The sequence below is a fragment of the Homarus americanus genome, unplaced genomic scaffold (assembly GCF_018991925.1).
Source record: "Homarus americanus isolate GMGI-L3 unplaced genomic scaffold, GMGI_Hamer_2.0 scaffold56333, whole genome shotgun sequence".
Taxonomy (NCBI): Eukaryota; Metazoa; Arthropoda; class Malacostraca; order Decapoda; family Nephropidae; genus Homarus; species Homarus americanus.
The window spans coordinates 6957052-6973777 of NW_024734940.1; the positions used below are offsets into that span (position 1 = coordinate 6957052).

Below are 16726 nucleotides of genomic sequence, written 5' to 3' on the forward strand. Positions count from 1 at the left end.
CTTGTGAAAGGGACTTAGGGGTATTTGTATGCCCGGACCTACGGCCTAGAAAACAGTGCGTTAATGTTCGAAATAAGGCAAACAGAGTATTGGGTTTTATATCTAGAAGTGTAAGTAATAAGAGTGCAGAGGTCATATTGCAACTATATCTTGCGCTAGTCAGGCCGCACCTCGATTATGCTGTTCAGTTCTGGTGTCCTTATTATACAGAATGGATATCAATTCACTGGAGTCGGTGCAGCGAAGAATGACGAAAATGATTCCGGGATTTAGAAACCTTCCATATCAAGATAGATTAAAGAAACTAAACATATATTCCCTAGAAAGACGAAGAGTGGGGGGAGATATGATAGAAGTATTTAAGTGGGTGAAAGGAATCAATAACGGAGATATTATAGATAAAGCTCTTATAATATCCGAGCAGGATAGGACTCGTAGCAACGGATTTAAGTTGGATAAGTTTAGGTTTAGGAGGGAGATAGGAAGGAACTGGTTCATAAATAGGGTGGTAGACGAGTGGAACAGGCTTAGCAACTGTGTAGTAAGTGCTGGAAAGCTGGAAAGTTTTAAAAAGAGGCTAGATAGATTCATGGACGATAGAGAGTGGTTGTAACTCTCGACAGGAGCTGCCACGCACAGGCCAACCGGCCTATTGGAGACTCCTTATTTTCTTATGTTCTTATGTCCCATGACCATCACCCTACCACCACCCACTGCCACCACGACTGCTAACACCCACTACCACCTACCACTATCAATACCACGCTACCACCACCACCACCACCACCACTATAACCACCAACTACCATTACCAACCTCTACCGTCAGTGCCATCTTACCGCTACACTCACCCATCACCACCAACTACTTTTTTTTACGGGGTGATTAGCCAACCCGGGCACAGGTCACAGACCCACATCGGGGCCTGGGGGCAAGAAAATAAATAAATTGAACCATAACTAAATACAGAAATGGAAAAATAAAACAGATCAAGAGTGAGAAACGATATGTATGTTGTGTTGTCAACGTAAGAGAAACAGTTTAGACCCTGCAATTGTGTGTAAATAAGACAGAAAGTCAGATCAGCAACCTGGGACTTGGTCAAACTTTTTGTGACGTCATGAGGTAGCAGGGTCTACCATTAGACAACACATTATGCTTCCAATATCTTCCTAGGCGGTAGTACCTCCCTCTTTAATAGCTGCCTACTACATGCACCACCTCCCACTACCATCACCATCATCACCCCACCACTACCTAACACAATCACCATCATCACCACCAACTACCATCACCACCCACCACCACCCAACTACACTACCAACATCCACAACCATTAACATCACCCCACCACCACCTACCACCATCACCACTACCCACCACTATCATCATTCATCCACCATACACAGATAATATACGTAAATTCTGTCTCATAACTAGTGGTAATTGAACGTCCCTAAATATGGCAGAGTCTCACTGAAATTTTGTCTTCTAAGTGGTGCCCTATCCCCTCTCCCCTCCCCCTCCCTATACAAACCTTCCCTCTCACTCCCTGCAACTAACCTCCCCTCTCCCCCACAGTTCTAACCCTCCCTTTATCTCCCCATCCACAGTTATGACGTACGGTCGGGTGCGTACTCGAAACCAAAGGAGTGGGCGGATCCTGAGTTGCTGGGAGAAAGAGCTCACTTCAGCATGACCACGAACCCGGCAGCGCTCGTTCTTAATCAAACCCGGAGAGCCGACCAAGCAGTTTATCGCTGCAGGGTGGACTACAAGCGGCTCACCACCACCCATGCCAGAGTCAACCTCACCGTTATAGGTCAGTTCCTTAGTGGTGGGTTAGGTCCTATAGTGGTGGGCTAGTACCTTAGTGGTGGGTTAGTACCTTGGTGGTGGGTTAGTAACCATAGTGGTGGGTTAGGTCCTATAGTGGTGGGTTAGCACCTTAGTGGTGGGCTAGTACCTTAGTGGTGGGCTAGTACCTTAGTGGTGGGTTAGGTCCTATAGTGGTGGGTTAGTACCTTAGTGGTGGGTTAGTACCTTAGTGGTGGGTTAGGTCCTATAGTGGTAGGTTAGTACCTAAGTGGTGGGTTAGGTCCTATAGTGGTGGGTTAGTACCTTAGTGGTGGGTTAGGTCCTATAGTGGTAGGTTAGTACCTAAGTGGTGGGTTAGGTCCTATAGTGGTGGGTTAGTACCTTAGTGGTGGGTTAGTACCTTAGTGGTGGGCTAGGTTAAGTTAGTGGTGGGTTAGGTTGGGTTAGTGGTGGGCTAGGTTAAGTTAGTGGTGGGTTAGGTTGGATTAGTGATGGGCTAGGTTAAGTTAGTGGTGGGTTAGGTTGGATTAGTGATGGGCTGGTTAAGTTAGTGGTGGGTTAGGTTGGATTAGTGATTTGCTAGGTTAAGTTAGTGGTGGGTTAGGTTGGATTAGTGATTTGCTAGGTTAAGTTAGTGGTGGGTTAGGTTGGATTAGTGATGAGCTAGGTTAAGTTAGTGGTGGGTTAGGTTGGATTAGTGATGGGCTAGGTTAAGTTAGTGGTGGGTTAGGTTGGATTTGTGGGCTAGGCTAGGCTAAGGTAGGGCTATGTCAGGTTAAGTTAGTGGTGGGATTGGTTTGGATTAGTGGTGGGCTAGGTTAAGTTAGTGGTGGGTTAGGTTGGATTAGTGATGGGCTAGGTTAAGTTAGTGGTGGGATTGGTTGGGTTAGTGGTGGGCTAGGTTAAGTTAGTGGTGGGTTAGGTTGGATTAGTGATGGGCTAGGTTAAGTTAGTGGTGGGTTAGGTTGGATTAGTGATGGGCTAGGTTAAGTTAGTGTTGGGTTAGGTTGGTTTGTGGTGGCGCTAACGTTAAGGTAACGCTATGTCAGGTTAAGTTAGTGGTGGGATTGGTTGGATAGTGGTGGGCTAGTTTAAGTTAGTGGTGGGTGAGGTTGGGTTAGTGGTGGGCTAGGTTAAGTTAGTGGTGGGTGAGGTTGGGTTAGTGGTGGGCTAGGTTGGGTATTCAGGTGAGACACATAATACATCTTAAGTCTTCAACTGAGACACATTATATTGTAAAGTCTTGACTTGAGACACAGCTACTTAGGAAATATCGCCTTAAGACATACATGCAACTCGAGCTATGCTGTGTCGTATTTACCATAAGATAAATAAAAAGTCTTAGAAGTATACCAATTCTTTGAAATTATCTGATTATAAAATATGCTAAAGATAGTTCAGGTGCATCATGAACCAGCACCACAATAAAAAAAAATCATCACCATGGAATAGAAACTACCTGAGGAGTGTTGTTTCTTAACCGCAAAACACAAAAAATAGAATGTGAAAATACCCCAGCAACACATAAATCACGGAGGTTAAGGTGTGTCATCCACTAAGAACACGGTAAAGAATATAAAATATCACCCACCCTACCTGACACCCAATGGATAGCCCCTTCCACAAAACACTGGGAAAAACCTTTGACAATTTTCGTATGTAAGAGAAGAGTGTGTGGGAGGTGTGGTAATACTCGAGTTACTGGTTGGTCAGGAATCTCTGTGCACCTGTATACATGCTAAAAATGTAGGTGTAGGACAGGTGAGGTTATTTTTTTATGGCAGGTGTTGTTGGCAGGACAGTTCAATAGTAATGTCTGATACAAAGCTGAGAGAGAGAGAGAGAGAGAGAGAGATGTATATTTTGTTTGTTGTATGTGATATGTGCGGAGAAGGATTGTTGATGTATGTACTGTATGTGTGGGTGTGTGAGTGTAAGGTGGAAGGGAGTGCTCATGTATTTGTGGGAGGGTGTAAATGTGTGTATGTGTGTGTGGGGGGTGCTCGTGTGGGGGATGTGTGTGCGTGTGTGTGTGTGTGTGTTTGTGGCAGGTGCTCGTGTGAGGGGATGTGTGTGTGTGTGTGTGTGTGTGTGTGTGTGTGTGTGTGTGTGTGTGTGTGTGTGTGTGTGTGTGTGTGTGTGTGTGGTGTGGGTTCACACACAGGGTGGTGAAATGTGTCTAGTGTGGCAACATTATGTTAGTGTTAAAGTGCAAGCACTGCTTGCTCCCTCGCGCTTTCAGCTACTGCCGCTGGCTTGTCCTCGTGGCGAACAGAGAAGCAACTTGCATAAGTCTTCCCCTGCCAGTACACAGCCTCTTCACCATCAAGACTCCTGCTGTGCCTCCTAGTGGTAACACACGGTAACTGGGTGCAACGTGGGCCCAGGCTAGATCATCAGGGGATATAGGAGAAGCAGTGGACCCCAGAGGGACGGCTCATAGGCCTACTGTGGAAACGTCCTGGCGCCTACCAACCATTGCCCCGCTGTCTTGCGGATTGACCTTGGTAGGAATAAGGCTACGGGAGTAAACCCCGAACGAAAAATATACGGTGGAGCCCCGCATCAGGCAGACATGCTTACAGAGCTCCAACAAGACCCCCAAAGGTGGTATAGGCAGAAGAGGTGACCACCATGGGAACCAATGACTACACTGGCGGATGAAGGCAATGCCTGATGGACAGGCTACTAAGGTGGAACCCATCAATCTAGCCTATAGGCAGGCCATTTCAACTCTCCCTCTCCTGAGTCGTTGCAATACTTGCACCAATGGATCAAGAAAAGGGAGAGCCAAGATGTGTGGTTGCAGCCTGCGCTCCTGCTTCACTACATAAATCAACTCACGAGCAGCCATCATCCAGCTCATCATCCCTCTCATCATCATCAAAAACCCTATACCCCCAAAATTCCCATGGCAACGGACAAGTGGCGACGGGGACAGGCAGAGATGACTGCCAGGAGTCTCTTGTCACAACTCTGCACATGGGCAGCACAGATAAGATGGTCGTTTATGCAATAGGATCTTGGCAGCAGTGCAATGTGGTCCTGTCTGTGTGACTGAGCAGATATTTCAAGGAGCCACTCTGCTTTCCCTATGTGGGGAATGGTCTAGAGAAGGTGCCCTAGATGTAGCGTGCCTAAAAAAGAAAAAAATATGACTCTGCAACTGCACCCAGTAAGGTCATCCTTAAGGGTCGAAAACACAATCAAAATCATAAATCTAAACCAAACCAAACTATACGACCTCTTATGGTCGCTGCATGGAATATCAGGACCCTTCTGGATACTGGTACAAATGAACATACAGAAAGAAGAAGAACCGCCCTTGTGGAAAAAGAGCTGTCTAGGAATAACATCGACATAGCAGCCATTAGTGAGTCCTGGCTCCCAGACGAGGGTCAACTCAGAGAGAGGGGGTCTGGCTATACCTTTTTCTGAATGGGTAAGCCTGCTGCAGACAGAAACCGCATTTATGGAGTTGGCTTTGCCATTTGCCAATGCATCCCACACAGGCTAACTGAAATGCCTTTGGGGTCAACGAGCGCCTCTTGACGCTCCGAGTCCCACTGAATCACACAAGTCATGCCTTTTTCATCAGTGCATACACCCCAGCACTGGATACAGAGGATGACACCAAAAAGGCCTTTTACGCTGACTTTGACGGAGTACTAACATCTATCCCAGAGAAGATAAAAGTTGTGCTTTTTGGTGATTTCAATGCCAGATTTGGCAGAGTTGCTGATATTTTGCAGGGAACCTTAGGGAAAAATGGACTAGGCAAGTGTAATCCCAACGGCCTACTCCTCCTCAGTAAGTGTGCAGCACACAACTTCACTATCACCAATACTCTGTTTAGGCAGGCCGACAAGTTCAAGGGATCGTCGCAAAACTCAAGATCTAAACACTGGCATCTTATTGACTATATTATCGTCTGAGAAAGAAATTGCCGAAATGTCTTCTTTACCCGTGCAATCCGTGGCTCAGAACACTGGGACACTGAGCATTGGCTCATCAGATCCAAGCTCTCACCTTACGTCGCTGCAAAACGGAGGAGGCAGCAAACCTCCAGAAGAGATTTTAACACTAATCGTCTGGAGGTTCAAGCTGTAGCACATACTTTCATAGATTAGGTAGAACATGGGCTGATAAACAACCCGACAACAAACAACCCAAATCCCATGTCGAATGGGATATTCTTTAAACTGTTATGACAAAAACCTAGGGAGAGACCGTTGGCCAGATCTGAAGAGTACACCAGGACTTGTTTGATGAAAATGACCCGGAAATCATTGTACTCGTCGATGATAAACGTGCTGCTTTAACTGACTGGCAGAACAACCCTCAGTCTCGGACCAAAGCTGATACCTTCCGCAAGAAGAAAGCAGCGGCCCAGGGGGAACTTCACAATCTAAAGAAAGACTGGTTTAAATATAAAGCATGTGAAACACAAAAAATTGCAGATATGCACTTGATGCACGAATTTTTCAATTCCCTTAAAACATTTTATGGACCAATCACTTGTGACGCAGTCCCACTCCGCTCATCCGACGGCAACTCCATAATTAAAGACAATGAAGGACTCCTTCAGCACTGGAAAGAGCATTGCCATTCACTGCTCAATCGAAACACCAATGTGGATGTGCTGAATACCCAGCAGGTCCCTCAGCATCCAGAGCTGACCCACCTCAGCTATCCTTCATCTCTTGATGAGGTAGCTACTGCCATCAAACAGATGAAAAATAACAAGGCCTCAGGGCTTGATGGAATCCAAGCCGAGGTGTATAAAGCAGGAGGACTTCTGCATACCAGCAGTCGCCACTCTATCCTGGAGAATATATGGGAAAAGGAGGTAATCCCCCAAGCTCCTAAGGATGCCTCCATCGTCAATATTTATAACAACAACTGAGATCGGTCAGGCTATGGCAACTACTGCAGGATATCACTGCAGTTCGTGGCTGGCAAGATTATCACCTAAGTCCTCCTAAACAGACTTCTTCCTGAGGCGGAAAACTTTCTTCCAGAATCTCAATGTTACTTTAGACCATCACGTGGCACCACTGACATGATCTTTGCTGCCCCTCAGATACAGCAAAAGTGCAGAGAACAGCGTTGTGACCTGTACATGGCTTCCATCGACCTAACCAAGGCCTTTGACTTGGTCAACAGGGGAGCCCTCTGGCAGACCCTCAGCCGTTTTGGCTGCCCTCCAAAATTCATTGCCATTGTGAGGCAACTTCATGATGGCATGAACGGCAGTGTACTGCACAATGGCACCCACTCATGAGATTTTCTCATCCAAACGGGGGTTAAACAAGGATGTGTACTGGCACCAACTCTCTTTTCCATTTTCTTGGCTGCCTTCCGTACTCGTGCCAGTGCCCATTTAGCCAGCGGGGAGGATTTCCCATACCGGATGAAGGTCTTTTCAACAAAGACGACTCCAGGCAGGAACAAAGGTGTTGGCAGTTTCCATTACTGAACTTCAGCGTGCAGACGACCTCACTCTTTTCTCTCATACTGAACGCACTAATGCACTGAACGCACACTGAACACGTACACAGATGAGTATGCACACTTCGGCTTTGAGGTGAATGTACGTAAGACTCAGATTCTTTTCAACCTGTCTCTGGTTCAGCCACACCTCCACCATCCATCCAGCTTAACGGTACTACCCTCTCTATTATTACTCACTTTAGGTATCTCAGCTCACAGCTGTCCACCACCGCGGACATCGATGAAGAGATTCAGTATCCGATCAGGTGTGCATCTGAAGCCTTTGGTAAACTTCAAAACCATGTCTTCAGCTGTAGGGAGCTGAAATTATCTACATAGTTGCACATATATCGAGCAATTGTTCTCCCCACCCTGCTATATGGCAGCGAGACATGGGTCACATACAAGAGGTACATCAAGGCACTTGAAAACTTTCACCATCGTAGTCTATGTTCCATCCTCCAAGTTCACTGGGAAGACAAGAGAACAAATGTCAGTATTCTTGGTGACACCAATATCCATGAACAACTCTGCTGGATTGGTCATGTTACCCGCATGAACGACAGTTGACTGCCAAAGCAGCTACTTTACTGTCACCTAACGAATAGTAAACGTAACGCTGGCGGGCAACTGAAAAGGTATAAGGATAGTCTTAAGACAAATCTGAAAAGTGCCAAATCGACCCTCTCACCTGGGAGACGATTACTCCACATCAAAATGCTTGGAGGATCACCACACTACGTAGAAGGTATCAATACTTTCGACTTAGCCCGACTACATAACGAGGCAGACAAGCGGCAACGCCGGAAATAAGCTGCCGCCGCCCCTCCCACACTAGATGTAGCCCCCACATGTGCAACGTCTGCGATAGATCCTGCCGGTCCCGTATCGGCCTCTTTAGTCACATCAGAAATCACCAACCTAGGTGACATCCTTAATAACTCATATCATCGTATTCATAACTGGATGGTCGTCATACTCGATTCAGGATGACAGCAAAGTAGTAGTAGTAGTCTTGTGTGTGTGTGTGTGTGTGTGTGTGTGTGTGTGTCTATAGGTCATCGTAGCTGGAGGTTGTCAGGTCATTTCTTATCATTAATGTGTTGTATTATAAGATTGTACCAACGTTTCAAACTTTAATAAGAACGTGTTTATTTATGTGTTTGTATTATGGTTGTGTAAAGTTAAAGGTCGAGTGTCAGTATGTTAAATACGTGCTGTACAGAGCTAAAGGTGAAGAGTTATCATGTTAAATTTGTGTTTAAAAAGAGTAAGAGGTTGATTATTCACACATTAAACCACCATACATGGAAAGTTTAGTGTTAACACGTTAAACTTGAGTGTGTTAAAGACCTACAGGAAGAGCACAAACATGTTAACATTATGTGTTACAGAGCTACAGGTACAATACTAACATGTTAACGCGATGCACTACACAGGTACAGGTATTACAGTACTAACATGTTAATGTGATGCATTGCTGAGCTACAGGTACAGGACTAACATGTTAACGTGATGTATTACAGAGCCAGTTACCAGTGTGAGGATCGTAGATGAGAGTGGGCTGGAGCTAGTTGGTGCTGCCGGCCCCTACACAGTGGGAGAGCGACCCTCCCTCACCTGCCGGGTCCAGGGAGGCGACCCACTACCTGCTGTCACCTGGTGGAGAAGTGGCCGCCTCCTGGACAACACATACCATCAACAAGCTCCCCCTAGGTGAGTCTCCCTGTACTTCCCAAGCTGATAGAGGTAATGAAGTGTGTGTGTGTGTGTGTGTGTGTGTGTGTGTGTGTGTGCACTGCACAGGGTGGTGTAATGCGTCTAGTGTGGCAGCATTATGTTAGTGTTAAGGTGCAAGCATTGCTTGCTTCCTCTCGCTTTTAGCTACCGCCGCTGGCTAGCCCTCATGGCGAACAGAGAAGCAACTTGCATAAGTCTTCCCCTGCCAGTACACAGCCTCTTCACCACCAAGATTCCTGTTGATGCATTCTCGTTGGAACACACGGTAACTGGGTGTCTCATGGGCCCAAGCTAGACCAGCAGAGGATCTCGGAGTAGCAGTGGGCCCCAGAAGGACAGCATATAGGCCTACTGGCATGTGGATACGCCCTGGCGCCTTCCAACCATTGCCCCGCTTCCTTGGGGGTTAACATTGGTAGTTATACAGTTAGGCTATGGAAGTAAACCCGAACGAAAAATCTGCTGTGGAGCCCCTCATCAGGTAGACATGCTTACAGAGCTCCAACAAGACCCCAACGGCGGTATAGGCGGAAGAGGGAACCATGGGAACCCAACGACTATACCGGCGGTTGAAGTAATGCTACCAAGGCGAAACCCAACATACTGGGCTATCGGCAGTCCATTGAAACTCTCTCTCCCCCCAGTCGTTGCAACACTTGCACCACAGGATCAGGAAAAGGGAGAGCCAAGATGTGTGGTTACAATTTGCACTCCTTCCTCACCACATAAATCAACTCACGTGCAGCCATCATCCAGCTCATCATACTCATCACCATTAAACCCTTATACTCCAAAAGTCCTATGGAGATGGACGAGTGGGAATGGGGACAGACAGAGATGACTGCCGGGAGTCTCTAGTCACAACTCTACACATGGGCGGCATAGAAAAGATGGTCGTTTGTGCACTGGGATCTAGGCAGCAGTGCAATCCGGTTCTGTCTGTGCGACTGAGCAGCCCTTTCGAGGAGCCACTCAGCTCACCCCACTTGGGGAAGGGGCTAGAAAAGGTGCCCTAAACATAGCCTGCCTAAAGAACCAACATGACTTGGCAACCACACCCAGTAAAGTCATCCTTATGCAGTCGAAAACAAAACTATAATCAAGCATCAAAACAAAAACAAACTATACAACCTCTTATGGCCGCTGCATGGAATTTCAGGACCCTTCTGAATACTGGCACAAATGCATGTCCTGAGAGAACAACTGCCTTTGTGGCAAAAGAGCTGGCTAGATATATCATCGACATAGCAGCCATCAGTGAGTCCGGCTCCCAGATGAGGGTTGACTCACAGAACGGGAGTTTGGCTATACCTTCTTCTAGAAGGGTAAGTCTGCTGCTGAGAAAAACCACACTTATGGAGTTGGCTTTGCCATCTGCCAGCACATCCTACACAGGCTAACTGAAATACCTGTTCGGATCAACGAACGCCTCATGACGCTCAGAGTAACACTCACGTCATGCCTTCTTCATCAGTGTATACGCCCCAACACTGGATGCAGAGGATGAAATCAAGAAGGCCTTTTACGCCGATTCCTAACAGAGTGCTAACATCTATTCCCAGAGAAGATAAAGTTGTGCTCCTTGGGGACTTCAATGCCAGAGTTGATAGAGATGCTGACATTTGACAAGGAATCATAGAGAGAAATGGACTAGAAAAGTAAAATCCCAACGGCCTACGCCTCCTCAGCAAGTATGCTGCACACAACCTCACTATCACCAATACCCTGTTTAGGTAGTTCGACAAGTTCAAAGGTTCATGGCATGACCCACGGTCCAAACACTGGCATCTCATTGACTACATCACTGTCAGAGAAAGAGATTGCCGAGATGTCCTCATCACCCGAGCAAAACGTGGCTTACACTCCTGCAACACTGGTCATCTACTCGTCAGAGTCAAGCTCTCACTCCATATCGCCCCAAAGTAGCGAAGGCAAGAAGCCGCCAAAAGAAGTTTTAACACTAAGTGTCTGTAGGATTCAGCACTAGCACACTTTAAGAGAACAGCTCAAACTTAGGCTGATAAACAACCCAACAACAAACAACCGAAATGCCAGTGCCGAATGGAGTATTTTCGACACTGTCATGACAAAAGCCTTCGCAGAGACCCTTGGCCAGGTTTAAAGAATACACCAGGACTGGTTTAATGAAAATGACCGAGCGATCAATGTACTCATCAATGATAAACGTGCTGCTTTAATTGAAGGCAGAACAACCCTCAGTCTAGGACCAGAGCTGATATCTTCCGCAGGAAGAAAGAGGCAACTTAACAAACTAAAGAACGACTGGCTTAAAAATAAAGCATGTGAAATGCAAAACTTGCAAATCAGCACAAATTCGCGAATTTTTCAATTCCACTAAAACATTTTATAGGCCAATCACTCATGGCACAGCTCCCTTCCGCTCATCCGGTGGCAACTCCCTAATTAAAGATGAAGAAGGCATCCTTCAGCACTGGAAAGAACACTACCATTCGTTGCTCAACCGAAACACCGATGCAGATGTCCTGACTACCCAGCAGGTTCTTCAGCATCCAAAGCTGAGCCATCTCAGCTATCCTCCATTCCTGGATGAGGTAGCTACTGCAATCAAACAGATGAAAAATAACAAAGCCTCAGGGTCTGATGGAATCCCAGCCGAGGTGTATAAAGCAGGAGGATCTCTGCTTACTAGCCTTCTCCACTCCTTCCTGGAGAATATATGGGAAAAGGAGAAAATTCCCCAAGCTCTTAAATACTCCTATATCATCAATATTTATAAAAACAAGGGAGGCCTGTCAGACTGTGGCAACTACCGTAGGATCTCGCTGCCGTCTGTAGCTGACAAGATTATCGCACGAGCCCTCCTAAACAGACTACTACCTGAGGCACCATTGACATGATCTTTGCTGTCCGCCAGATACAGCAAAAGTGCAGAGAACAGCGTCGTGATCTATACATGGCATTTATCGACCTATCCAAGGCCTTCGACTCGGTCAACAGGGAAGCCCTTTGGCGAACCCTCAACTGGATTGGCTGCCCACCAAAATTCATCGCCATTGTGTGACAACTTCACGACCTCATGAACGACAGTGTCCTAAACAATGGCACCCAGTCTGAGTTCTTCCCAATTCAAACGGGGTTAAATAAGGATGTGTACTGGTGCCAACTCTCTTTTCCATTTTCTTGGCTGCCTTCCTCACCCGTGCTCGTGCCAATTTTGCAGGCGGGGTGGACATAGAGTACCGGTTGAAGGATCTTTTCAAAATAAGACGACTACAGGCAGGAACAAAGGTGTCAGCAGCTCTCATTACTGAACTTCAGTATGGACACGACCTTACCCTTGCCGCTCACACTGCACGCGACCTACAGGAGATCCTGAACACCTTTTCAGATGCGTATGCACACTTCTGCCTTGAGGTTAATGTGCGTAAGACTCAGATTCTCTTTCAGCCTGCTCCTGATTCAGCCATACCTCTACCATCCATCCAGCTTAATTGTACTACCCTCTATAATGTTATCCACTTTCAGTATCTCGGCTCCCACCTGTCCACCACCTCGAACATCGACGAAGAGATTCAACATCGGATCAGCAGTGCATCTCAAGCCTTTTGCAGACTCCGTACCTGTGTCTTCATCTTTAAGAAGATGAAATTATCTGCAAAGTTGCACGTATATCGAGCAGTGGTCCCCCCATCCTGCTATATGGCAATCAGACATGGGCCACATAAAGGAGTCTACGTTCGATCCTCCGACTTCGCTGGGAAGACAAGAGAACAAATGCCAGTATTGTTGCTGACACCAACCTTAGAAACATCGAGGCTACCATTGTCCACGATCAATTACGCTGTACTGGCCATGTTACCCGCATGGACGAGAGTAGACTGCCAAAGCAGCTTGCTTACAGTCACCAAACGAATAGTAAACGTAATGCTGGCGGGCAACTGAAAAGGTATAGGGATAGTCTTAAGACAAACCTGAAAAAGTGCGAAATCTACCCCCTCACCTGGGAGACGATAGCTCCACACCACAACTCTTGAAGGAACACCTTACAAGAAGGTGTCAATACCTTCCAGTTAGCCCGAATACAAAACGAGGCAGACAAGCGCCTACGCCGGAAAGACGCTGCTGCAGCCCCTTCCGCTCTAGATGTAGCCCCCCACATATGCATCTTCTGTGATCGACCCTGCCGTTCCCGTATCGGCCTCTTTAGTCACCTCACAACTCACCGACCTAGGAGACATCCTTTATAACTCTTGTCATTGTAATATAGCTGGATGATCGTCACACTCTATTCCGAGTGACAGCAAAGTAGTCCGCTTATAACAAATGTTTAATGATTCTGGTTGTGTGTGTTTGTGTTAAAAACTTAGGGACAACTGTGTAATGCTCGTGTGGCTAATGTTCCCACTTTCTATTTGGCTTGAATAATGTTTTGATTTGTTGCATTAATACATGTTGCACGTAACATAGGTAATTGTCGATTAGTGATAACTTCTACAGTATGTATTAATTTGGGGTGAACTTCTGATAAGTCATCATATACATATAAATGGATAGCTTCATACATAAACTGATCTAACCTAATCTGACCTAACCTAACATGACCTGACCTGACCTAACCTGACCGGACCGGACCTCACCTGACCTGACCTGACCTGACCTGACCTGACCTATTTTAACCTACTTTAGGCCAGAAATATCTTTAATGAAAAATAAATTGAAATTTATTGTGATAATATTGTAATAGTACTGTTTAGCAAGGTTGTATAAACACTGGAAACACTATAACAACACTGTAGTGACTACACTATAGTAACAATGTATACCAGCATACTGTAGTAGTAAAGTGTACCTCTCCTCCAACAGCTCGAGACAGGGGGGTGTGGTGGAGTCGGCACCCTTAGTTGTCAACACGATACACCTGAGAGCGCTGAAGAAGGAGGACCTGCGCTCTATGTACTCCTGCCAGGCCACCAACCACGACCTGGCGCCAACCAGGGAGACTGCTGTGGAATTGGACATGAACTGTGAGTGTGTGTGTGTGTGTGTGTGTGTGTGTGTGTGTGTGTGTTTTGGTGAGGTCTACATATACAGTCCCTTTCACAAATGATTATCTTGGAGATATTTATTTTAATATTGTTGTAATTTGATTCCATAGTGTGTTTACTATTGCAAGTTTCCTTCTGTCGAATGTAAACAAACACAGGGCTACCACACTACAGAAAACCTGACGAATTCCCTGTAAACGCACTAGTGAAGGGGACTACAATGTGCTAATCTACTGGAAGTAGGTCAGTCAGGACTTGACACAGAGGGTGCTATCATTGTTCAATGTCACACAGGACAGAGGTTCATTTACAAAAGGAGATAATAGTATAGGTCATATTCGTTGGTGTTATACTTCAGAACTAATCAGCGTGGTCTAGCAAATTTAGGATAGACTGCAAGAATGTCCTTAAGGATTCCCGATTCAATGTTGTAGTTACATAGTACATGATACAATATAATACAATAAGCTTAGAGGTGTATATTGATGTGTGTGTGTGTGTGTGTGTGTGTGTGTAACTTTACCGAACATTTCTGAGGATAAAGGGAGGGAGACGGAGGAGGAGGGAGGGGGAGGGATGATGATTATATAGCAGGCAATCTTGAGAAAATAAATCACACGTTTAGGTCTCCTTTATTTTGTTCAGGAAGGTTCTTACCGAAGGGAGCCTCTCTCTCTCTCTCTCTCTCTCTCTCTCTCTCTCTCTCTCTCTCTCTCTCTCTCTCACTATCTTGCCCCAGGCATTGAAAACCATCTGGATCGTATCTGGTACCATCTGGGACATTCGATGACGTCAGGAGTGCCAGCTGCCCTTCGGCTCTCATCTCTCAACACCATGTGACTCGCTCAGCATCACCACCTGACTCATTTTACGACGCCAGCTGATTCACTTTGCGACACCAGCTGACTCATCATAACACCACATGACTCATCCCAACACCAGCTGACTCATCATAACACCACATGACTCATCCCAACACCATCTGACTCATCACAACATTACCTGACTCAGCACAACACCACCTGACTCATCACAACACTATCTGACTCACCTCTCAGCGCTCACGAGATAGTAAAGAGAGAGGGGGAGGAGGTGAAGGAGAGTGAAGGAGGGAGACAAAAGAACTAGGGAAGTAGGGAGAAGTAGGGAGGAAGAATTAGAGAATGGAGGAATAGAGAAAGGAGATAGAGGGGGAAGATGAAGAAGGGAAGAGGAGTGAGAAGAAAGCGTTAGGGAGGAAAAGAGATAGAGAAGAGAGGGGAGAAGGAAGAAGAGAGAGGTGGAAAAATGAAGAAGAGGGGAGGAGAGGAATAAAAGGGAGGAGGGGGAGGAGGAGTGAGAGTGGATATCACAATTTAATAAACTTTTTAATATCCGTGACGAAGTCGGTGTTGTGAATCATATTGGAAAAAATGTTGTGTACGTGTGTGTGTGTGTGTGTGTGTGTGTGTGTGTGTGTGTGTGTGTGTGTGTGTGTGTGTGTGTGTGTAACAGTTAAATAAGACAGGTACAAAATTCCTACACCTGTCTATACCTGTTTACTTCCGGCATTCACAAACCTGTTCAATTACAGCTAATGCTTGTCAACACCTGCATGCTTCCATTGCATATAAACCTTTCCACACACCTGTCTACTCCTACATGGGGCCAAGAACTACGGACATGTTAAAATTTCTGTAGTGTTGACGACCCTTAACTCATATTTATTTACGTAGAATGTTTTCAAAACCTTTACTGATCTACTTACCTGAAATGTTTACAAAAATCTCTTTCACATCTACTTATCTAGAATGTTTACAAAACTCTCACACATCTGTTTACACCTGTGTTTACAGTCGGGCCTGAGAGCGTGGAGGTGAGAGGTCTGGAGGGCCCTGTATCAGCTGGTCGGCCACAGCAGGTGGTGTGTGAGGCCAGGGGAAGTCGACCTCCAGCCACACTCACTTGGTGGCTGGACGGTAGCATGAAGAAGAGCGTCTCTCACATGGTAAGTCTCCCCCTTTGAGGTCTTGGTGCATGGCAAGTTGTAGTGAATCATAGTTTCACCCCATAGGTGCTTGGTGCGTGATTGGTTTTGGTGAGTCATTGTGGCTCTCTAGACTATTATCAGAGGAGTGATTGTCCCATAGAGTTATGAGTCACCATTTGCTCTCTGTAGTTATGGTGTTAGATGGACTTGGTGACTCATAATACCTGGTTGTGATAGACCATTTAAACTACTGTGACTTCATTGTAAATAATCTTGTTGTGTTTCAGTGTTTGATTCTGTTTATCCACTTTAAATGGTCTTTTTGTGAGTGACCTAACCTAACCTAACCTAACCTAAACAGTAAAAATGACAAAATATTTACTTCAGTCAGGTTGGGCCGAAAACACTCCCTACAGAGGAGGAGGGGGAGGAGGAGGAGGAGGAGGAGGAGGAGGAGGAGGAGATACCGAAATGAAGCAGGGAGGAGGAGGAGGAAGAGGAGGAGAAAGATGCAATTCAAAGAGAAAAACAAAAAGTGAATGAGGGGGAGAAGAAAAGCGAAGAAGAATCAGGAAATGAGAAAGAAAAGACAATGGGCAGGTAAATGAGTAACAGTGGAAGAATAAAAAGAGGGAGAGAAAGATTTAAGATAACGAGAAGAAAATATTTGAGGAAAACA

The 16726-nt window shown here is 46.0% G+C and overlaps 1 protein-coding gene across 4 annotated transcripts in view; it reads left to right on the plus strand.

Annotated features, from left to right (window-relative positions):
- The window catches only part of LOC121870597 (nephrin-like), a gene marked incomplete at its 5' end in the record, with an annotated part of 76365 nt that overhangs the window by 11745 nt on the left and 47894 nt on the right, over positions 1-16726 (plus strand). For all 4 annotated transcript variants that reach the window (XR_006089732.1, XM_042372426.1, XM_042372427.1 and 1 more), the window contains 4 exon segments: positions 1614-1822; positions 8838-9027; positions 13897-14057; positions 15914-16065. Coding sequence is in view for 3 of the 4 variants with exons in the window: in XM_042372426.1 (XP_042228360.1) it covers positions 1614-1822; positions 8838-9027; positions 13897-14057; positions 15914-16065 (712 nt within the window).